The sequence below is a fragment of the Macrotis lagotis genome, chromosome 1, assembly GCF_037893015.1.
Source record: "Macrotis lagotis isolate mMagLag1 chromosome 1, bilby.v1.9.chrom.fasta, whole genome shotgun sequence".
Lineage (NCBI taxonomy): Eukaryota > Metazoa > Chordata > Mammalia > Peramelemorphia > Peramelidae > Macrotis > Macrotis lagotis.
In genome coordinates this window covers 837,910,224-837,935,573 of record NC_133658.1, presented here as the reverse complement: position 1 = coordinate 837,935,573, position 25,350 = coordinate 837,910,224, and the positions used below count along the sequence as shown (strand labels likewise).

The window sequence follows — 25,350 nt, the reverse complement described above, 5'->3', positions numbered from 1 at the left end:
TATCATGGTTCTCTTCTAGAACAAAGGGGGAAGCAACCTCTGTGAGTATTAGGAGTAACCCCACTCATGGTAAATTAGATTCCTTCTTTCCTTCCCTCCTTCCTCCTCCTCCTCTTCCTTCCTTCCTTCTTTCCTTCCTTCCTTCCTTCCTTCCTTCCTTCCTTCCTTCCTTCCTTCCTTCCTTTCTTTCTTTCTTCCTTCCTTCTTTCCTTCTTTTTATTTCTTTCTTTTTTCTGTATCTCTCTCCTTCCTTCCTTCCTTCCTTCCTTCCTTCCTTCCTTCCTTCCTTCCATTCTTCTGTCTGTCTATCCTTCCTTCCTTCCTTCTCCTTGCTTCCTTGTTTTCTTCTTCCCTTGTTTCTGTCCTTACTTCCTTTCCCTCCTAATTGAAGAGACTGGTATAAATTGAGTATAGATCTGCAGTCAACATATGCAAGATCAGATTGAGGAGACAGGCATAAGAGGGTGGGAATTGCTGGGTAGGACTGAGGACGGACTCTAGAGCATGCTTGAAAGTCCTGAAGTGAAGCCCTTCGAAAGAGGTCTAGATCTCGGGCTCATAAAAGGCTCTCTAGGAAGATAGTTGGTTGAAGCCAAGTCATCCTGGATCCAGAACTAATGCAGATCTGGGAAATTTCTTAAGCAAAGAGACCCAAGCAGGAATCTGAGACCAAGGGCTAATTCAAGTCTGTCTGAAAAGACACTGGGGTGAAGACAAAGGCCAAGAGATGGGAAATTCACTTGGAGGTCTCCTAAGTGATAAAGATCAATGAAGAGTTCTAGATTGGGGCTAACACAATGCTCCCAGAGAATGAGAGGAAGAAGTTCATTCCTCACATGGGGAGATCTATTTTGTGCAATCTTGAAAGAAAGACAAGCTATGCAGGAATTGTAGTAAATATTATCAATGCCTGACATAAAACTGTATAAATAAAGAGAAGAAAATGTAAGTGAAAGCTGTTGTAGCAGTACACTCATCAAAAGGGAGAATGAGGGGGCAGCTAGGTGGTATAGTGGATAAAGCAATGGCCTTGGAGTCAGGAGTACCTGGGTTCAAATCCGGTCTCAGACACTTAACAATTACCTAGCTGTGTGGCCTTGGGCAAGCCACTTAACCCCATTTGCCTTGCAAAAATAACCTTAAATAAAAAAAGCAGAGTCCAAATGGAAGAGGAATTTCTCATGGGGACTAACATCTATCAGTTAGATCTTTTTCAAATTCAATCTTTTTCATATTAATCAGTTGCAATCACTAGTAGTCAGCAGAGCCTGCTAAGTGAGATCCATAACCATTTTAAATTGTTTGGTTTAATAATCTGCTTTGGCAAAATCAAATAGAGTAAAAAATGCTGACCATGGGAAGAAAGGCTCTAGGAGTGGAAATGTACAGGAAAATTCATTTGCAGAAAGTGATACTTTAGTTTGTTCTTCTACAAGCAGATCACAACCCATTCATATATTTCCACATATTTCATTTCTTCCAATTTTGACTTTATCAATAGTATTTTGAGTAATTTAAAAAATTTTTCTTCAGTTATGGTCCTGATACCACCATTATCCTTTCTTGAAAATTCTCTGGCATTCTTCTTTCAGACTCTGATATTCATTTTGCACATTACCTTTTAGTGGGCTACCTAGTTTTTCAACCTTTTCAACTATAGTGACCTCTTCAGTATCACCATAGTTTCATATTGATGTGATCAAACCATAGAAGTCATCATCATCAGTCCACACCCATAAGGCAAAATAAATCCTCTCAAGTACCATTATGATTATGTCCCTTCTCAGTCTCAGGTCCTTCTATTGGTCCCTATCCACATTCTTTAAAATGGCCTTTATAGCTGGACCTAGTTATGTCTGGGGCAGACTATGTGACTCTTCTTTTTTTTGTCACAGTTTCTCATGAGTCTAAGAAACTAAGGGAAGATGATGGCAAGCCGCTCCAGCATCTTTGCCAAGAAATCCTCAAATGCACAAGAGTCAGGCACAACTGAAAAATGACTTAAAAAATAGCAGAGAATATATACATATATATATGTATATATGTATTATATATATATATATATATATTTCCTTTTTTTATGTGACAACTTTTGAAATACTTGAAAGTCACTATCAAGTTGCCCTGAGTTTTCTCTCCTCTAGATTGAGCATTGCCATTTTCTTCAGCAAATTCTCATGTGGCATGGGCTCCAATTTCTTCTCTAACTGTGCTTGCTATTATCAATGCTGACAACATTGTTGTACCCAGAACTCAATTTGTCATTTCAGATGACACCTGCTCCTCAAAAGACATTTTTTTTATTAAGCCTCAAATCAATGTAGCCCTTTGGTTGTGAAATTACACTCTACATACATACTGAGTTTGAATATCATAGGAAACCCATGTCTTTCTCACATAAATTTGTCTAATCATACATATCAAATGTATAAATCAGATTACGTGTTAATCACTTTCCAGATCTTAAAGAAGTCTATAAAGCACTATCATAATTTTTTATTTTATTTGCAATATGTGAAATAACTTGTGTTTGAATTAATATTAACTTCCATTAAATATTACCTTGCAATGTTCAGAGTGATATTCTAGCCTGGAAAGGTATTTTTGGATTGGGACAGCTAGGTAGTGCAGTGGATAGAGTACCAGCCTTGGAGTCAGGAGGACTTGAGTTCATATCCAGTCTCAGATATTTAATAATCTCCTAGCTGTGTAACCTTGGACAAGTCACTTAATCCCATTGCCTTATTTTTGGATCCTAACATTGTCTGCTTTTTCCATGCAATTGTTATGTCATCTTCACATTTAATAGAGATTACACCTATATCTCTGTACAAGCCATTGACCAAATGTTAAAAAAGCAATATATATTGAGCTAATATGGTATATGTTGTAAATATTGGTTTAAACCTAATTTTTCCCAAAATGTTTTCTAGTTTTTCAAGCAATTTTTTTTTGGATAAAGGGTTTTCCTCTGTGAGTAATTTATATTCTTGTGACTACTGGAGACTAATTTTTGAGCTTAATTGTTTTTGATTTTTTCTTATTTAATTTGATCCATTGTTATACTTTTCTATTTGATTTTGATGATTTTCATCATTTATTACAATCTGAGTTATATAAATGATGTTCTTTGAAAGAGACTGACAACTTTTAAACATACTACATTCATTCCACTGAAAAGGATATATCAAAGTGTGTTGATCAGAAACTGAGTTTGTTTTTAGTATTGCCCAGAGAAAGACAGGAAATGCATTAATAACAGAAAATTGAATTGACCACTCTCCTTCTTATAATTGTTTTTTTTCCTACAGTTTAGCATGCCGTAAAATGTCCTTCTTGTCCCCTCTCAGGGACAAGAGTGCTTTAAGAAATGAGAGGAAAACTACCCAGGGAATGGAGAGAGAAAACTGTCTGTCTAATACAGGTTGAGGATCCATAGTTTATAGATAACAGGAAGGAAGGGGGGAAAAAAAAGAAAGATGAATGCAGAAAACTGCAGTGCCCTACTGGAACTGGACAGTTGTGTGTGCATTGGAGCTGCTAGTACTATTCACAGTTCGTTGTTTGTCCTTCAAATTTGAAGAGGACCATGGCATCAGGGAGGTCATGTTATGATTTGAAAGAAACTTGATTGAAATGAAGGAAAACTGTATAAAATCATCAGACTCACTTTCTCTTCCAGAATCTTCTGGTTCCAGGACAAGGTATTGATCAGAAAGAATGAATATCATGTTGGATGCTGGGGGAGATTTTAGAGTTTTTAAAGTCTTTTTTAAAGATTTTTAAAATCCATTCCAGGACTGTTTTACTGAGGCAATACCCATTCAGTTATTAAGGTTACATAAAGAAATCAGGCAAAGAATGATCTCTTTTAGCTAGTCAGAAAATAGAAAAAAAATGGGAGAAAAGGCACTCAGGGTTTCTGACCAAAAGAATGCTGATAGATGAAGACTCTGGGAGTATCTTGAATCCCTCCTTCATTACCCATGAATTGGTTGAGTTTAAGTGAAAGTAAAAACATTATTGTAATGGGTGACTATCAATATATTTGAGAATGATAGAGCCATATGGGGGCCATAAGACTGAGGGAATTATAATTAGTGTTGAGTAGACAAGAACAGAAATTACTCACAGAAGAATTTGTATTTAAAAAATGCTGGCAAAATGGAAAAGCATTTTAGCTGAAATTAAGTTCAGACCTGAATATTCAGTATCATATTTAAGAAAAAAGAAACAAAAGAATCATATCAGAAATCTTAGCAACTATGAATAGGGGAGATTTCTTACATAGAAAAAATAACAAAAGAGAAAATAGCTCTGTTTAATATTTTGTCAATGACTTGGACAGAGACATAGTGTCATCTTCATTAAATAAGAAGATGATGTAACACTTGGAAGGAAAGGACAGACAATGTGAGAATTCAAAAGTATCTTGTCAGGTTAGAATATTGCTCTGAACATAGTAAGATATTTAATAGAAATTAATTTAAATTAAAATGGGTAAAATATCTGACTACAAATAAAATTAAAATGATGATAGTATTTTATAGAATTTTTAAGGACTGGAAAGTGTTTTTTTTTATATTTTATCTGATTTGTTTATTTGATATCAGACCAGAAAGAAATGGTTAAAAAACAGTTTATATGAAGACTAATTGGGTTTCTTAGGGAACTGAAAAGTCAGTATGCATGAATAGTATAATATGGCAGCCCAAAGAGTTAAACTGATTTGGGTCTTTATGGTGATATAATTTTCAGGAACAGTTGATAGAGTCATGATCAGGTTATATCTGAAATACAGAATTGAGTTCTGAGTGGATTAGGACATGAAAATTTCCAGAAAATGGCACTCACTCTTAGCGAAGGAATTGGAACTCATTCTATAAATGGATTTGTTGAATAAAACATCTGGAGAAGAGACAACTCAGGGCAAAATGATAATGGTCTTCAGGTATTTCAAGGATTGTCACACAGAAAAGGGACTCAGGGTTTCTGACCAAAAGAATGCTGATAGATGAAGACTCTGGGAGTATCTTGAATCCCTCCTTCATTACCTATGAATTGGCTGAGTTTAAGTGAAAGTAAATCATTATTGTAATGGGTGACTATCAATGTATTTGAGAATGACAGAGCCATATGGGAGCCATAAGATTGAGGGAATAAGAAAGGGAAAAGAATGAGGTTGAAAACTGACTTGGAAATTATGGATCATTAATTTCAGAGCGCACAATAGATGGGATGTACAAAAACCACTGGGCTTCAGAATCACTAGGATGAGGAGAATTTGATGGGATGGAAGTATGTAACCCATTGAGGAATGAATCCAGACAGAGATTCAGTGGCTGAAGAGGTCTCTTGAGGGAGATAGGTAGTTATTAAAGTGTTCAAAACTCTCCCTTGAGGTTCAGCCTCATGACATCATGTTGTATTCTATGAGAGCCAGGAGCCCACCTCTCATCCAATCAAGACTCCTGGGAGAGTGGAAATAAGAGATAGAATATGGATAAATTTAAAAATGGTCTCTGGGGCAGTTAGGTGGTACAGTAGATAGAGAGTTTGGCTCTGGAGTCAGGAGGACCTGAGTTCAAATATGGCCGCAGACACTTGATACTTACCTTGAGCAAGTCAGTTAACCCCATTGACCTCCAAAAACATGGTCTCTCCAACACTGCAGAAGGTCCAGAAGTGAAGTCGGATCAATGAAGTCTGGATCTGAGGCTCATACCAGACTCCCTGGGGAGGGACTTGGAAGTAGACAAGTCAGGAGACACTTAGGCTGCATCTAGAACTAATGCAGATTAGAGAAGTTTCTTGAACAAAGAGGCCAGAAGGAGGTGTCCTGGATCTAGGGCTAACTCAAGGCTGCCTGAGAAGACTTTGAAGTGAAGACAAACACCAGAAAGTGGGTGACTCACTGGGAAGTCTCTGGAGTGAAAAAGCTCAAGAAGTCTGGATTGGGGCTAATACAGTGTTCCCTGGGCATGGGAGGAAGTTCATTCCTGCCTGGAGAGATCAGCTTTGGAGAAGCATGGAAACAGGAAATGGACTGTCTTTTAAAGGAAGTATTTAGCAGGTCCATTTGACAAGAAGAGGCTATAAAAGGCAGCCATAGGAAATGATACTGAAAAGAGAAGTAGTAAAAGATTTTTGAAAGGTGGTTTTTTTCTAGGAAAGAAATTGTTAACAGAAGCAGAGAAACTAATTAGAATGCTACTAGGTTGATGCTCGTAAATGCTGTGATTGCCTGAAATTGAACTGTATGAATAAGTTGAGGAGAATGTAGATGAAAGATGATGTAGAGGTAGACAGAATAAGTGGGAGAATGAGGCATAAAGTAAGGATTTCTTATCATCAGAACTGTGTTTTCTGCTGTCATGGAGGATGCCCAAAGCTGAACCCCAAAAGTAAGGCCTTATATCAACCAAGTACTTCTTTTTCAGATGGCATTGTATTAATCACCATCAATCGCTACAAGTCTGCAGAAACTGCTAAGTGAGATCAATAATCATTCTAATAAATAAAGACTATCTACCATGGGATAGGGTAAATGATAAATCCAAGGAAAGTTTAAGAGTAGAGATATATAAGAAAATTCTTTTGCAGAAAGTGATGTTTTATCTGGACTTTGATGCAAATCACAACCCATTCATGTATCTCCTGATAATGGTCATTTCTTTCCATGTTGACTTCCTTTATAGAGATCTAAAGAACTCTTTTGTCTTTTTTTAATTATAGTCCCTTCACTACTGTCACACTTTCTTTAAAATCCTTTAGCATTCTTCTTGGGGACTCTGGTATTCATGTTGGACAATCTCTCTAAGTGGACCACCTAATTATTGAATTTATTTAATCTGATCTGTTATACTTTTGTTATTTTTTTGACCAATACTAAATGGTTTTAATGATTTCTTGCCATCTAGTATGATTTGAAGTCTAAAAATGCTGTTCTTTGAAAGAGAATGTCTTTAAATAAACTATATTTATTCTACTGTAAAGATATTCCAAAGCCATGGTGATCATGAAATGGATATTTTTAACACTGCCCAGAGAAAGGCAAGAATTTTTAATCATATCAAATTGAATTGACCACTTTTCCTTTGATTATATTTTCTCCTACAGTTTGGCATTTTGTTTCCTTTTCCCTAAATATGCAAAGAAGTTCTTCTCTGCTCTCAGTAGTAAGAAAAGACTGAAAAACTAGGATCTGAGTAGAAATTTCTTTAAGAAGTCACAAATTGACTACTGAGTAAGTCCTTGGAATACCAAAATTGTAAAATAGAGAAATGAAGGTAAATCCCCACAATTAGCTTTATGGCTATTTTGCTTGGCATCAGGAGCAGAAATTCATAAGGAAGAGAGAACATTACAAACCAGGGATTCTAGAGGAGAAATTGTCTGCCTAATCCAGGTTCAGGGTTCATTAACCCTTCTCCCTTTCACTATGCCCTAAAGAATAATATGATAGGGTAACATTTGTTTGCTAAGCGAACACTGCCTTTCTTTCTAACAACCAGTTATCACATCTATGTGCATGGCTTCCAAGTCCTAGTCTCTGGATATCCTAAAAGCATGTCAAATTCAACGTATCTAAACAGAACTGGTTCTCTTTTCAACAAAATTCACATATCCTCTTGCTTTGCTTATTTAAATTGATGATATCCTTCTAGTTCTCCAGCTTTGCAACTTTAGTGCTATCCTTGATTTCTCACTTTCTTATCATGCACATATAATTAGATGCAAAATTTTATGATTTCTTTTTCAAAAAATATCTCCTAGATCTGTTTCTTATTTCTGTGCATACAACTACTCTGGTAGTTCAGAGCAATACACTACAAGCTGTTTGCAATGCTTCATGTCTTTCTTCTCTCTCTAATCCATCCTCCCTATGGTTGGCCAAGGTGATTTCTTTAAGCACCAGTTTGACCATGCCATCAGGTATAGGGTGTGTTCAAGGAAGACAGGTACCTTGGTGTGAGGGCTGTTGAGCCCTCCTCAGGGCTGCTTTCTACCTTTTATGTCCACTTGAGCTACCTAACTCTCACCTGTGGCTCCAAGAGGCTATGGCATGCCCAATGGCCACAGACTGGTAAACTATTTCAACAGGCAAGTTGAGGATAACTGAGGGAATGTCAAGGTCATTGGTGAGTTTGACAAACCCCAAGCATGTGAAGTCTTTCACTAGTGAAATGGTTGGAAGAGAACAATTAGCTCCAATAGTCATGAAGCCAGCTGAAGCAGGTGCTATGAAGTGCTTAGATATTGATTAAACATTAAAGATATCAAGGTCACCCACTGCACCTAAAACCATCCCCAGTTGTCTTGGTTCTGTCTTGCTATACTGGATCATGATGACTTTGGAAGAGATACTGAAGCAGTTGATTTCGTGCAGATCTACCTCTCTTAAAAACAATTTACATGTGCAACAAAAGACATCATTCATAATCATTCTTCAAATTCTTGTGGCAACAGTCAAGTGACAAAGCAACAGGTGCAGATACACTGGGAGCTATAATCACCCTGAACACAGGTGGCCCAGGACCATAAGGTTGTTTCTCCACTGAAAGCAGCCATGGGATTCAGCAGCCCCCAGTTGACTGAGCAGTCCTTTTTAAGAATTGCAGTACTCACCTCCTGATTCGAGGTGAAAAGGTGCCCTAAAAATTGTCTGCTTACTCAACCCAAGCCTGATTACTGCATCAGGTGGGGAATCCCAGTGTCATTCAGACAGAAAAATGATCTACAAAAACTTCTTCAAAGATGTTTCCACTCACCATTAGTACACAGAATGTGCACACACTCATAGACAACACACAGGTCAATAGACCTGAAAGACAAACAGCTTTTGTTGTGAGAGAACTCAGCAGGTATGGTATCCAAAAAGCAGCCCTGAGTGAAACAAGGCTGGCAAATGAATGTCAGCTTAGTGAAGTCAGAGCTGGATATATGTTTTTCTGGAGTGGCTGCAGTGAAAGGGAATGACAGGAAGCTGGAGTAGGTTTTGCAATCAAAACTAATCCAGTCAACATTTTTGAATGCCTACCAAAAGGAGTGAATGACAGGCTCAAGGCAACGATATTGCCATTTCCAGGAAACACCATGCCACTGTCATTAGTACCTATGCTTCAACCATGACAAACACTGATGAAGTTAAAGAAAAAATTTTATGAAGATCTGGAGACTCCTATAATCAATGTACCAAAAGAGGACAAGCTTATAATTCTGGGTGACTTTAATGCTAGAGTAGGCTCAGATTACCAGATGTGCTAAGGAGTCCTTGAGAGGAATGGAGTTGGAAATAGCAACAGCAAAGGTCACCTTTTACTTCAGACTTGTGCATCTCATGACCTTTGCATCACAAACAACATCTACCTTGTACCTAAACACAATAAAACTTGGTGGATGCACCCTTGTAGCAAACATTGACATCTATTAGACTGTGTGATTGAAAGGAGAAGAGATAGACAGGATATGAGAGTGACAAAGGCAATATATGGTGCAGAGTACTGAATTGATCACAGATTCAATCCTCTCCAAGATAAATATTCATATGCAACCAAAGGATGGCCCCAAGGCAAGATGAATACTAGAAGAATTAATGTCAAGAGATTAAAGTGTCTCTCTGAGTGAGAATAGTTTTTGCTAACTTGGAGGGGAAAACTGAGCCAACACCCAGTTGGCAAACATGGAGCAGAAAATGATTGGGCAACTTTCAGAAGTCTGGTGTACAGCACTTCATTTGCTCAATTGAACCAGAACACCAAGACTGTTTGATGAAAATGATGGGAAATACAGAATTGCTAAATGGAAAATGAGAACTCCGCATGGTTTACCAGCAGGATAGTTCATCCATTTCTAAGAAGGCAGAATTTAATCTCACCAAAAGTCCAAGTGAAGCTCAGAGTGATGCAGAACTCTTGGCTCAGTAAGAAGGCAAATGAAATTCAATTTTATGCAGAGAGCAACAAACTAAAATGCTTTTATGATTCCTAAAGGTTATTCATGGGCCAAAGACATATGGTGCATGTCAACTACTTAGTGCTGATAGGATCCACATTTATTAACAATAGGGACATGATCCTAGAGAGGTGTGGTGAACACTTCAGTGGTGTTCTTAACAAACCATCTTTAATCAATGCAGGAGCCATTGACCATTTACTTCAAGTTGAAGTCAATCAGTCCCTAGCTGAAATTTCAACTGAAGAGGTTTTGAATGACATTACATTCCTTTCAAGTGGATGATTCTGGTCCTGATTCTGTTCTAGCTGAGATCTCCATGGTGGGAGATCCATTGCTCTTCCAAAAGCTGATATTTTTCAGGTTATATAGTATTAAGATGTTATACCCCAACAATTCAAGGATGTCTCCATCATCCATCTCTATAAAGGTAAAGGGAACAGGTTGTACTGTGATTATCAAAGGGGTATTTTTCTTTTAGTTATTGCTGGTAAGATTCTTTCCAGAGTCCTTCTCATTACACTGACCCTTCACTTGGAAATTGTTCACCTTCCTGAGAGTCTTCAGAAAGGATAGTGGAATAATTGATAAGGTGTTTGCTGCCCGACAACTCCAGGAAAAATGCCAGGAACAGAACAGAGGTCTGTATATTTGTAAATCTGACCAAGGCCTCTGATACCATCAATCATGAGGGTTTATGAAAAATTATGTCAAAATTTGTTTTCCCAGAGAAGTTCATGAATATTGTATGTCAATTTCATGATGGTGTGCATGCCTGGGTTCTGGATAAGACAATGCTCTTGAGATTTCCAGCCACAAATGGAGTGAAACATGGCTGTCTTTGCTCCCATGTTTTTAGCATGATGTTTTTAGCCATGTTATCAAATGCCTTCACTGAGGATGAACATGGCCTCAAAGGTAGCTACTGCACTGATGGCAAATTCTTCAACTTGAAAAGGCTACAATTCAAGAGCAAAGTGGAGGGAGTGTTGGTGCATGATCTTCTGTTGTAGATGATTGTGCACTCAATGCAGCTTCCGAGGCTTGTGCTAATTTTGACCTAACAATTAACAGCAAGAAAATATAGTCATTAGCCTGTAAAGAAAATACTCTATCAGTCAGCACCACACCATCCAGATGTGGAATCATCAATTACAGCAAATAGAGAGGTTTTGAGTACTGTGGACAAGTTCATTTACCTTGGCAGTGTCTGTTCCAAGGAAGTATACATTTGCAATGAGGTTGACACTTGCATTACCAGAGCTAGTTGAGTATTTGAGAAGCTTTGAAAGAAAGTGTGGGAGAAAAAAGGTCTACTTTTTTCTGAAGATCTATAGGGCCATTGTGCTGACCTCATTGCTATATTCCTATTAAACCTGGACAGTCAACCAGTGCCATGTCAGGAAACTGAATCAGTTCTATTTAAATTGTCTTAGGAAGATTCTGAAGATCACCTAGCAGGAGAAGATAGCGGACACTGAGGTCCTTTCTCAAACTAAGCTCCTTAGCATTCTAAAATTACTACAGAGAGTGCTTCTATGATGGGTTGGACACATGTTAGAATGCCAGACATACTCTTGCCAAAAAACCTATTTGCTGGAGAGCTCACACAAGATAAGCACTCATCAAGGGGTCAGAAGAAACAATATTGAGACACCCTGAAGGTCTCATTGAAGAATTTTAGAACTGATTGTACAGCATGGGAGACCCTGGCACAGGACCACCCAGCATGGAATACCTTCATCAGTAAAGGTGCTGCATACTATGAGGAAGGCAGACTGAAGTAGTTCAATGAGAACGTGACATCCTTAAGTTTAAAGTACCCAGGGCGGCTAGGTGGTATAGTGGATAAAGCACCGGCCTTGGAGTCAGGAGTACCTGGGTTCAAATCCGGTCTCAGACATTTAATAATTACCTAGCTGTGTGGCCTTGGGCAAGCCACTTAACCCCATTTGCCTTGCAAAAACCTTAAAAAAAGTTTAAAGTACCCACCCCAGGTGTTCACACCTGTAGTAGATTATTCTGAGTTCATATTGGTCTGATCAGTCACAGTAGGACACACTGTAATTTGTCTCAAACATAGTGACATCATTTTGTCTTCTTCTATAACAAAGGACAAGAACCAAGCAACCAACCATACTATTCCATTATTCAATAAACTCTAATTGCTCCACACTACCTCCAAAAACAATTATGGAATCTTCTCTTTGACCTTTAAAACCCTTTACAGTCTGTCCTCAGTTTATGTCTCCAACCTTACTACATTTTCTTCACACTTTCTGTGGGTACAGTCAGACTGACCTTATTGTTGCTCACATTCTGTTGTCCTTTTGCATATATATTGTCTCTACCTACCTGTTTGTACATTATCTCACCTGATAGCATGCAAATTCCTTGAAGGCCTGGATGATTCCCCCTGTCCCTTTATATCCCCAGTGCCTAGTGTTCTGCCTGTTATATAGTAGATACTTAATAACTATATTTAATGTAATTCAGCAACACATTCTGATAGGAGGAAGTTAATTAATATTGAGAGAGACTTAGAGAGAAGAGTTAATTAGGAATAATTGACTTAATAGAAAATATTTTGAGTAATATTAGCTAGATAGAGGAAGTGACATTAACTCCTTTTTTCCAGTTGTGTTCTTAAAAATACTTATCAGGATAGCAATTATTGTTAATCTTTCCTTCTCATGTATTTGAGAAAATACATGACAGAAAGGAAATAAGAGTATAGATAATGGAAGGTGATTTTAGAAGCAAACATCTTATTTCTGTTTAAATTTTTTGTTTGTTTTTATATTAATCACATTTCTCAGCATATTCTATACTTCCTCTCCTTCCCTGAAAGATGTCCCATATAACAGAGAATTTCTAAAGAGAAAAAAATAGCAGAAACAGTCAACACATCATCCCAGTCTAATAAATTATATATTTTTCCATACCTAGAATTCCCACATTGTCAAAGAAGGGAAGGGTTTTATATGGATGGTAAGGGGTTCTAGATGTTCCTCTTTGTGGAGAGCAGTTGCCTCAGTTGCATCAAGTAATAGAACATGCAGGGAATCTACAGACATTCAAAGGTATTTTTGATCTAACCATCCACATGGGAAAAACCAAATGGCTGAAAACTAGCTATTGACAAGGTTATAACTTGCATTAGAATGGAAAACCTATACACTCGTCTATTCATGGGTAAAACAGTACAAATGGAATTTTAATTGGGGTTGTAATCGAAAAGGAGAAGGTGACTGGGCCAGACTGCTTTCAGTAAATTTCAGTGCTTTTATGGCTCAAAGATTCCCATGGACACCAAAACCTCTCTTTTGATTGATTTGTCATGAAGGGGGAATTCCAAATGCTCCTTGTTAATGCTTCTCAGATTCTCCTTCTATCAGAATTACAAAATAACTTATATAGTATTACTATACAGAAGTGAGAAATAGAATACAGTGCCCTGTAAAGAACAAAAATGAATATCATGCAAATGACAATTGAGAAGTACATGATTATTATGAGCATTTTGTAACATATAACCAAAGAGAAACTTTGAAGAACTGAAGTAAAGGATATATCACCAAGGCAGTTTATGATAAGAGGAAAAGGTGGACTGGTCAGGTGGTCAATTTGAAGTAAGAAGAGCCCGAGAAATTTATTGATTCCCTCATAGTTCTAGAAAAGTGAAGAAAGCCTCCAAAATATTAGGGAGATGCTCTGTGCCTGTGTATAAGGAGAACATAAACAAGGGACCATAGATTAGATAAACATGAATAGGTTATGATCTTTTTCATTAGCATCCATGAAATCACAAATTCATATGTGAATTAGAAAATCTGTTTTATTTTAAAAATTTTTTTTGTCATTTTTCCAAAACAAAATATTTTCTTCATGTTGAGAACATGAGACGGGAGAAGAGAAGCTCTTTGCAGATTACAGCCTATGCAAAATTGCATAGTTGACAATTTAGTGTGACAAACTTCAACTAAAAGACCACCTTGTGTAAGATCCTTTGCTTGGGACTGTGGCTACAAAAACAAAAATGAATTAGTTGCAACCTTTTAAGATACTGTTTTCTCCCCAGGATATATAATCTACACAAACCTAAGGAAATACTAAGTATTTAAAGTAATTTTAAGATTAAGTTTGGGATTATTGGGATAATCAGAAATGATCTTTTTAATGAGACTTTCATTTAGGTTTTATTGTCTGGGCTCTACTTTGAAAGAAACAGGAGATTCTAACAGGTAATTAATCAATCAACTATATAGATAATCAATCCCTGTAAATAAAAAGAAAACAAAAAGTTGGTCCCTGTCATCAAGAAACTTACATCACAATGGGGATCAGTAAAAGAAAATAACTAAAAGAAACCATATATATGACAATTAAACTGTTGTTTGATAGGTGATACTGGATATGGGGTGCTGGTAGTGAAGAATACAGACTGTAAAAACTAATTTTAGGTGAGCTTTGACTTGAATCTTGAAGGAAACCAGAAAATTGAGGTTAGGAAGGAGAGGATGCCAAGCATGGGAAGAACCAGTAAAAAGGCAGTCAGGAAATGCCACATAGAGTAAGAATAACAACAGAATGTTTTTGCTGTTGGACCATGAGTATGGGGAGAGACAGAAAGTATGGAAACACTGGAAAAGTAGGAAAGATGAAGAACAGAGCTAAACATTGTGAAGCAGGGGGAAATTTAAATAGTTATTTACAAACAGATAAGGGAATTTCAGAGTGCATGCAAATGGGAGTGGAAAAAACACTTTTTTTTTTCTTTTGCTAGGTAATGGGGTTAAGTGGCTCACCCAAGGCCACACAATTAAAGTAATTATTAAGTATCTGAGGTCGGATTTGAACTCAGGTACTCCTGACTCCAGGGCCAGTGCTCTATGCACTGCACCACCTAGCTGCCCCTGGCAAAACACTTTTGAATGAATAATCAAGAATGTGATTGCATCTCTGTTTAGTGTTATGGAGTGGAGAAGTAGGACATGGAAATTGAATAGATCTAAGAAGAGAAATATGAGAATATTTGAAGAATGTCAGTAATTCTGTTGAAGGCCTCCATTATGAGGATATGATTTGTGATGAAGAATAGTACTATGAGCCAAGCAAATGATTCAATGTGGAAGGAAAGGGCTGCAATGGAAGGGGAAAGAGAGGAGGAAGCTTTGGAGGATTTTGAGTTGGTAAGAAATTTTCGTTTAATTTGCATTGCAATTGTAAGGGAATGGCAGTGAATAATCTCTTCCTTAAAGGAGAGGCTATTTTGTAATTCTGATAGGAGATTCTGAGAAGCATTAACAAAGAGCATTAGGTATTCTCCCTTCATGACAAATCATTTGTTATAGTATAAGTGAAAGTAAACCCAACACTGGAAAGGGTGGCCAGCAATTCATTCCAGGGTGGCATAACTAGTAAGAGTTATAAGATTTAAGCAATGAGAAAGGAAAAAGTTTAATTCACAAGGAGGTTTGGTAATTATAGATCATTAAATGCAGAGATCACAATAGATGGGATGTAGATCTGGACTCAACATTTGCAGGGTCAAATTGAAGAGACTGACATGAGAAAATGGACAGTGAGGGACAGGGATTCTACAAAATCCACTGGGTTTTGAGAATTACTAGCATGGGGAAAGTATGCTGGGTTGGGAGAGTGTGAACCATTGAGGAATCAGTCCAGGCAGAGAATCATTGTCTGTAGAGGGGTCTCTTGAGGAAGACAAGTATTTATTAAACTGTTCAAAACTCTTCTTTGAGGTTGAGTCTAATGATATCCTATTGTATTTTGTGAGGACAAGAAGCCCACCTCACAGGAAATAATAAAATTAATAAATATAATCAAAGGTAGAAATAAAAGGTAGAAAATGGGCTAAGAATGATCTCTAGAGCATTACTGAATGTCTTGAAGTGAAATCAGGCTAAGGAGGTCTGGAAACTCTTGAAAGGCTGTCTAGGAAGCAATTCAGATGAAGACAAGACAGGAGGCCAGTTAGCCTGCATTTGGAACCAATGAAGATTCTTGAGCAAAGTGCTCAAAAGTTGGAGTCCTTGATCCAGAACTTATTCAAGGCTACCTGAAAACACCTTGAGTGAAGACAAAGTCCAGGAGGTGAATGTCCCACTGAAATGTATGAGAATGAACAAGGACCAAAAGTGAAGAAATCTTGGTTATGGGGTTACACATACTGCTTCCTGGTTGCAAAATGAAGGAAGTTCATTCCTGGCATGGGGATTTCAGCTTTGAGGAAGCCTGGAAGTAGGCTAGCTGGACCATTTGACAAGAATAGCTTATAAAAGGTAGGTATAGGAAATGATGCTATCAAGACAAGCAGCTTGAATTTAGAGAGGTCATCCTGCCAAGTCAAAGAAATTATCTTTTATCAAAGAAGTAAAAGCCACTGGAAATTATTTGGTAGAATTGACATGTGGCATAATCTCCAGTTCCTTCCCTGACTCTGAGTGCCATTTTCTGGACACTATTAAGGACACTGTTAACCACATTGTGATACCTAGAACTCACCATATTATTTCAGATTTGACTTGATCAGGGCTCTGTCCTCTCCTCTTGAAAATTATTTCTTCATAAAGCCCAAAATCAAATTAGCTCTTTTGCCTGCCATATCACACTTTGCATGCATACTGGGCTTATCATAACTTTTTTGTCTTACATCAAATGATCAAAACAGATAATGTATATAAAAAACCCACTTTGTGGACCTTAAGGCATTCTATAAAATGATATCATCATTTTAAAATTTTATTTGTGAAATCAGTTATTTAATCCACATTTGAATTTATCTTAACTTCTATTATATATCTAACCTAATAAAGATATTTTTGGATTCTGACATCTCTGATTTTTTTTTCCCATTCAAGTTCTATATTATCTAAACATTTAATAAAGTTGACACCCATGTCTCTGTCCAAGCTAGTGACCACATCATAAACAATACAAGGTCATGCACAACTGCCTACAGCAATCCTCTGGAAATCTTCTAACAAAAATGACATAGAAATATTAATGATTGCACTTTGAGTCTGGCACTTCACTCATTTCTGGTTCTAAATTTTGCTATTTCCCACTTCTCTCCTTTTTTTCCTACAAGAATAGCTTGAAGATTTGTCAAACAGTTTGCTAAAGTCTAGGTGAAACCTTGTCTATACAGCATAATCTTTACCTGCCAGTTCAGTAACAGTGGCAACAAATGGAAATATCTGACATGGCCTGATTTTGCTGAAGCATGCTCACTTCCATTTTTCTATCTTCTTCTTCTATCTTCTATCTTCTATCTTCACTTGCAATCTCAGTAAGGTTTTTAAAGTTTTCCTTGTTATGTATAACCAGCAGTGGAGCTCTGGGCCAATGGGTACAGATATTCAAGATCATAATGTGTTTTTAAAAAAAGGAAGGAAAGATGGAAAGAAGGAAAGAAGGAAGGAAGGAATGAATGAAAAGGAAGGAAGGAAGGAAGGAATAAAGGAAGGAAAGAAGGAAGATCAGAAACCTTTGTTTGCATCATGCCAAATTGACTTTCCATAATAATCAGACCAATTACTTCAAAAGACCCTATCTTTTCACCCTTTTTCAAAATCTTTTGTCATTTTTTTGTCATTCTTGATAATTTGCCTCTGTTGTTTTTTTATTCTGCGTTTCTCATCCTTGTGGTAAATTGAGAGGAATTCTTACAGATTATTTAGATGTTTGCACTTTCTCTTTTGAGTATTCTTTTTTCATTTCTTTTGACCACTTTTCATGAGGAATGACAAATAATATAAATCTATCATTTCCATATATACATACATACCTAATGTCTACCTTTGTTATAATATCATTAAAACCATTCATGCAAAGTTTTCAATTTCATGTGATGGAATTATTTATTTATTATTGCCACTGTCTAAGAATTTTCCACTATTTGGAACTAAGGTTGAAGATCTGATTCTCATCTACTGAAGTTAGTTGTTTCTCATTCTTTTTTATTTGATCTGTTCTTTTTCTCTACCTTTCTATTTTTTAAGACTAGTAATAAATGGTTTTGTAGATTCTTGCATTCTAGAATAATTTGAGATCTAAAAATGCTATTCTCTGGGAGACATTATTTTATACAAACTACATTCATTCCACTGAAAAGAAGATGACAAAGCATAGTGATCATTATGTGTATGTGATTTTAACATTGCCCATAGAAAGAGAGAAAGGGAATTAATCAAAGAAAATTGAATTGATGGGGGTGGCTAGGTGGTGTAGTGGATAGAGCACCGGCCTTGGAGTCAGGAGTACCTGGGTTCAAATCCGGTCTCAGACACTTAATAATTACCTAGCTGTGTGGCCTTGGGCAAGCCACTTAACTCCATTTGCCTTGCAAAAAAACTAAAAAGAATTGAATTGATGATGAGTGGGGTATTCCCTCTTAAGAGTTAATATTCCTAGTGATGTCCTCTCAGGGTTAAAAATCATTAAATCAAAGTCAGACTATTACTCTTAGACTATTCTTAGAAGAAAGAGGGAGAGAGGCCTTGCATTCCCAGTCAGACACCCTCCTGATTCTGTTAAGGAGGGAAATAGTGGAATACTTCCAGAGAAGAGACCTTGCATTTTTAGTTAGCCACCTATTTGATGATAGACTGAGAGAACAGTAGACTGCCTTCTTTTATTTGATGATAAGTACTAAGAAGACCTTGCATACTCAGACATTAATTCATTTAGATAGACAACAAAAGATCTTTAGAAATCTTCTTCTGATAACCCTCACCATCTGGATGGTGAGGTAATATTCTATGAAAACATTTTATTCTTTTCCTTGTTACTGGATAGATTTTTCATGTAAAGATTGTAACTCTGAAAACCTTAACCAATCAGGTTGGAAGAGACGGGGCTGGGGCGGGGGGAATCGCGCTAGGCCATATAATCTTGCTTGACTGTCACCTCGGGGCAGCTCCTTGATCTTCACTGCCTTTGTGAGACTTGGAGTATGCCCTTTTCTCAAGAAAAGCAAAATAAACTTTTTTTCTTGCTCAGAGGAGTCTCTATATTTTTTTTAAAGTGGATTTTTATCCCACACAACGACTTTTCCTCTGATTATGTATTTTCCAACAGTTTGGTGTATTGTGAAATTGCTACTATATATTAACAAAATCTCTCTCCTTTCAGTAACAACAAGAGACTTTTCTTGGAAATTCCTTTGAGTATTTGAGAATAGAATGTCTGTGTAAGACCTTGCGAAACCCATATTGCAAATTAGAGAAACTGAAGTTATTTTTGTAGATGTTCTACTTGGCATCAGGAACAGGAGGACATTAGGAAGAAATTGGAACACCAACCAGGGAATGGGTGATGAATATTGCCTAATCCAGTTGCTGGCTTTACAATCTTATACCTTTTCTCTTATACAATGCCCTAAGTAATATGACAGGGAAAGATTGATTTTCTAAGAGAATACTGCTTTTTTCTTTTAACAGTCAATTTTCACATCTTTGTGCAAGGTTTCTAAATGTAAATTATTGATCCTAGCTTCTTAATGACCTGTTAAACTCAACATTTCTGAACATATCTGGTCATCTTTTCAACAAAACTCACATTTCTTCCTAACTTATTTATATCTGTTGAGGATACCATCTTTCTGATCTCTCAGGTTTGCAATTTCAATGTTATCCTTGATTTTTCACTTTATTATCCTATACATACAATCAATTGCCATATTTTATAATTTCTTTTTCCAAACAAAAATCTTTTTAATCTGTTTTTTTTTTAATTTCTGGGCATATGACTATCCTTCTAGTTCAGAATCTCATCACCTTTCACCTTTACTATTGCAATAGCCAGCTAATTAGTTTCCATACTTGAAAGTCTTTTTTTTCCCTCTAATTCATTCTCCCTACAATTGACCATATGGTGTCCTTAAACCCAGTCTGATCATCCTGTTCCCTTATTCAGAAATTTCCTATTACCTTCAGGAACAAATATGAAATACTCTCTTCAGCAGTTAAAACCTTTTGCCACTTGTCCTCAGTTTCCCTCTCCAACCTTGCTATACTCTTTCTTCACATATTCTGTGATCCATATAGAGTGACTTTACTATTGTTCACATCTTGCTGTCCATCATCTATCTCTTTGCCTTTGCATTGACTGCCCCTTCTGCCTGGAATAGTCTCCCTTTGGACACCTCCTTAACTGAGATCTTAGTTTCTTTTAAAGCTCATTTTTAGCAACATCCTCATCATGAAGCATTCCCTGGTCATCTCTATGATTGCCCTCCTCATAAAAATTCACTCATATCTCTGTTTATACATTATTTTCCTGAAAGGATATAAACTCTTTTAAGATATTTTCTCAAATTCAGGAGAAGGAAACATTAACAATAATGTCATTCCTAATTAAGTATTTTCAAGAACACAATTAGAGAAAAAGATTGGGGATTAATATCACTTCCTATTTGAATTAATATTACTTGAGATATTTTCTTCATGATCCATTATGCCTAATTTTCTCTTTAATCTCTCAGTACTACTTAGCTTCCCCTTATTAGACTATATTGCTACAATTCAGAAGATAATTACTAAACAGGAAGAGCACAAGATACTAGGGATACAAAGTTACAAGTGGAATCATGGATATCTTAAAAGAGTTTATATCCTATCATAGTGGAGGATGTCAAAGCAATACTGATATTCCTATGTAGCTGAGGTAGAGTGGAAAAATAGAGCATGTAAGCTGAGTATGCTGAAGTTCAGAAGTATTAGGGTATTTGAAGGAATATCAGTATTTCTTTGACATTCTGTACTATGAAGATATGAAGTGTGGTTGAGAGTAATACTACGAGCCAAGAAAGTAACTCATTGTGGAAAAAAGGAAGAGAAAAGTGTGCTGATTTCAGTTAGTAGAATGTTGATTATGTAATAAATTTTCATTTAATTTGTTTTTAATTTAATTTAATTATCGAATATGGAATTGAATAACTTCTCTAAAAGAGGAGAGTCTATTTAATGATGTCAATAGAGGGAGAATCTGGGAGTGACAGTATTTAACAAGGAGTATTCTGAATTCCACATTCATGACAAATGAATTAGTGGTACAAGTGAAAGTAAAACCAGCATTGGAAAGGGTGGACAGCAAAGCATTTGAAGATTGGTATAACTAGTGAGAATCAAAATATAGTGGGTATCAGAAAGGAAAAGCTTTAAGATGAAAGCAGCCTTGGTAATTATTGATCAGTAGCTCCACAGAGAAGAACAGAATATAGATCTGAAATAAGTATTTGCAAGGTCAGGTTGAGAAGATAGTTATGAGAGAGTGAGTACTGACAGATAGGACTAATGATCTCTAGAGCACTCCTGAAAGTCCTGAAGTGAAGACATTTCAAGGAGACCTGGAAAAACTCTAGGAAGATATTTGAATGAAAACAAAACAGGAGGCATTTAGCCTGGATTCAGTGATCTAGGAAGTTTCTTGAGCAAAGAGACCAAAAGTAGGTGTTCTGGATACAGGATTTACTTAAGCCTCCTTGAAAAGGCATTAAGGTGAAGACAAAGACCAAGAGATGGGTGACTCACTTGGAAGTCTCTTAAAGTAATAAAGTCCAATGAAGAGTTCTAGATTAGAGTTAACACAGTGTTCCCTGGGCAGAAGAGAGGAGGAAGTTCATTCCAGACATGGGGAGATCAGTTTTGTAGAATCATGGAATAAGGAAAGACATTTGTAATAATCCAAGTAAATATTATTAATGCCTGACATAAAACTATATGAATAAGGAGAAGAGGATGTAGGTGAAAACTATTATAGAGGTAGACTCAATAAGAGGGAGAATGAGGCATAAAATATGGAATTCTTCTCATCAGAATTGTTTGATGCTGGCATGGAGGTTGTTCAAAGTAAAGTTCAAAAGGAACAGGGATTTCCTGTAGGGACTAATATTCATCAGTTGGATCTTTTTCAGATGACATTGCATTAATCAGCATCAAATACTAGAAGTCTGCTGAGTCTGCTGAATGAGATCCATAACCACTTTAAAGTATTTGTCCTAACAATCTGCTTTGGAAAAGTCAAATGGATAAGGAATGTCTACCATGGGAAAGTGTCAAGGTTTTGAAATATCGAGAAAGGCTCTAGGATTGGGGATGAACAGGAAAATTCATTTGCAGAAAGTGATATTTCCCCTGGCTCTTCTACAAGCAGATCACAATCCATTCATATATCTCCACATATCTTTCCTTTCTTCTAATGTTGATTTTATCAAGAATATTTTGGTAATTCTTCTGATTTCTTCAATTATTGTCCCTATACCATTATCATACCCTTTTGGAAATCCTCTGGCATTCTTTGGGACTGATAGCCATGTTGGACAATCCCTTTAAAGTGAATCACCTCATGATTCAACCTTTTCAACGATAATGACCTCTTCAACATTACTGTAGATTCATATTGATGTGATCAAACCACAGAAGTCATCACATTATCAGCCCATATTCATCAGACAAAATAAATTCTTTCAAGTACAATTATAATTATGCCTCTTCTCAACACAAAATCCTTCTATTGGTCCCTATCTACACACTTAAATTGACCTTTATAGCTGGACTAGGGCAGAACAAATGTACATGCTATATGACCTTGGGAAAGTTGCTTGTCCTTTTCTTGCCACAGCTTGTCCTTTTCTTGCCACAAGGAAAGAGAGAAGAAAATAGAAAATAGAAAATAGAAAACCATATCAGTATCTCTGCCAAGAAATCTCCAAATATAGGATCCTGAAAATTCAAGCACAACTGAAAAAGACTTAATAACAAAGAACAAGTATATATTTCCTTTTCTTTGTGACAGTCCTTGAAAAAGCTTAAAAATCACTAACTTGTTGCCCTTAGTTGTTTCTCCTCCAGGCTGAGCATTGCCATTTCTTTTTTGCAATCCTAATGTGGCATGGGGTACAGTTTCTTACCTAATTATGCTTGCTATTTTCTAGACATTGTTCAGAATTTCAGTGTCCTAACCACATTGTTGTACCTAGAACTCAACTTGGCAATTCAGATGTTACTTGAACAGGATTCTGTCACCTGCTTCTAAAAATAAATTTCTTCATTAAACCTCAAATCAATTTAGCTCTTTGGGTTGTACTATCACAATCTCCAAGCATAGTGAGTTTTGAATCTCCTAATAAACCCAGGTCTGTCTCATATAAAGTGTTGTCTAGTCATACCTTCCTGTTGTTATATCAGATGATAAAATCAGATAACATATGTTAAGCTCTTTACACACCTTAAAACATTCTATAAAATACATAAGTTTTTAAAAATTTTATTTTTAAAGGCAGTTATTTAACCCATATTTGAGTTTATGTTAATTTATATTAAATATTATCTTACTATGTTCAGAGCAATATTCTAGCTTAATAAAATACTTTTGGATCCTAACATTGTATTCTTCTTCCTTCCAAGTATTATGTTATTTTCTTATTTAATATGTCTCTGTCCAAGCCACCAAGCAAATGTTAAAAAGCTCAGGGTCAAGGTCAACTGTCCTCTGAAGACTTCCTTCCAAAGTGAGTTAGAAATATTAATAATTACACTTTGAATCTGACACTTCATCCATATCTGAATCTAAATTTACTATTGCTAGCCACCTCTCCCCTTTTTTTCTTTTCAAGAATAGCATGAGGTTCATATCAAATATTTTGCAAAAATCCACTTCAAGCCTGTCTATACATAATGACCTTTACCTCCAAGTTCAGGAAAAATAGTTACAAAAAGAAATCCCTAGGATGGCTGCTCATGCTGAAGCACTTCTGGCTCTTTGTGATCATTACTTCTATTTTTGTAGCAATCTAGCAATCTCAGTAAAATATCCTAAAATTTTCCTTATGATATCTGCCAATTGATTTCTTGGCCAAATGGTATAGATAGTTTAGTCATTTGTTAGAATCATTTCCAATTGACTTTCCATAGCCTCCCACTTCCCATAATAGAGATTAGTGAGGCTTTTCCTCTCTTTTGCCATTTTTGCTAATTTACCTCAAAACTGTTTTATTATACATTTCTTGTATTAGTAGTAATTGGTAGTAATCTCATATGTTATTAGAGGTTTGCAATTTCTCTTTTGAGTGATGTTTCTTCAACTTCTTTGATCACTTATTCATGAGCAATGATTTAAATCATATAATTCTGTCCCTTCCCTAAATATGTGTGTCGCATGTTTGCATGTATGTATATGAATATCTTGAATGTTAATCTCAATTCAGAGATTTGCCAAAAGAAAAGCAAAACATTTACCAAATGTCTACACTTCCTATCATATTATTAATTCTCTTCTAAACAAAGACTTTTCAATTTGATGTAATGAATTAGAGCTATTTTCTTCTTTCTTATTGCCACTAGTTCATTGCCCTATTCATAGTTGTCTAAGGTTCCTGATCTGATTCTCTTCTTTCTTTTTCTTAAACATTGTGACCTTGAATATTCAGGGATCATACATACATACATATATATACATATATATGTATATATATGTGTGTGTGTGTGTGTGTGTGTATGTTGCAAAGCTATAGGGTTAAGTAACTTGCCCAGGGCCACATAGCTAGATTACTATTAAGTGTCTGAGGCTCGGATGTGAACTCAGGTTCTTCTGACTCCAGGACCAGTGCTCTATTTACTGCTCGACCTAGATGCCCCTCTCATTTATATTTTGAAATCATTATGGTATATGTTTTATATATTAGTCTAAACCTGATTTCTGCCAAATGTTTTCCAGTTTTGCCAACATTTTTTTTTGATACAGAGAATTCCTCTGTGAGTAATTTATGTTCTTATGCCTGTTGAAGATTTATTGAGTTTAATTGTTTCTGAATCTTTCTTTTCTGATTTTTTTTGGCAAAGTAGTGGGGTTAAGTGACTTGCCCAAGGTCACACAGTTAAGTAATTATTAAGTGTCTGAGGTCAGATTTGAACTCAAGTCCTCCTGATTCCAGGGCTAGTGTTCTGTCTACTACACTATCTAGCTGCCCCTTTCTGAATCTTTCTTTTTTTTTAAATTCTTTTAATTTTTAAATTTTTTTAGGTTTTTGCTAGGCAATGGGGTTAAGTGGCTTGCCCAAGGCCACACAGCTGTCTGAGTCTGGACCTGAACCCAGGCACTCCTGACTCCAGGGCCAGTGCTTCATCCATTGCACCACCTAACCACCCCCATTTTCTGAATCTTTCTTATGCAAACTGGTCTTTTGATATACTTTACTTTTTTTAAAAATCAGTGCTAAATGGTTTTGATGTTCTTTGAAAGACTATTTTCAAACAAACATTCTACTGAATGGTAATCATAAAGTGAGATGTGCCCAGAGAAAGAGCAGAAGTAAATTAATCACAGAAATTTGAATTGATCACTTTTCTTCTTATTATGTTTTCTCCTACA

At 36.3% G+C, this 25,350-nt stretch overlaps 1 protein-coding gene across 3 annotated transcripts in view; it reads left to right on the top strand.

Moving 5' to 3' along the window:
• Positions 1–25,350, top strand: part of LOC141508602 (NACHT, LRR and PYD domains-containing protein 12-like) — a 122,879-nt gene that overhangs the window by 76,122 nt on the left and 21,407 nt on the right. Inside the window, exon 12 of one of the 3 annotated variants that reach the window (XM_074217382.1) lies at positions 1,896–25,345. The exons of the other annotated variants lie outside the window; for them this stretch is intronic. Within the exon in view, the coding sequence (XP_074073483.1) occupies positions 1,896–1,905 (10 nt within the window). The 3' untranslated portion in view covers positions 1,906–25,345. Of the gene's footprint in view, positions 1–1,895; positions 25,346–25,350 lie in introns of those variants that run through there. 3 annotated transcript variants of the gene reach the window in all.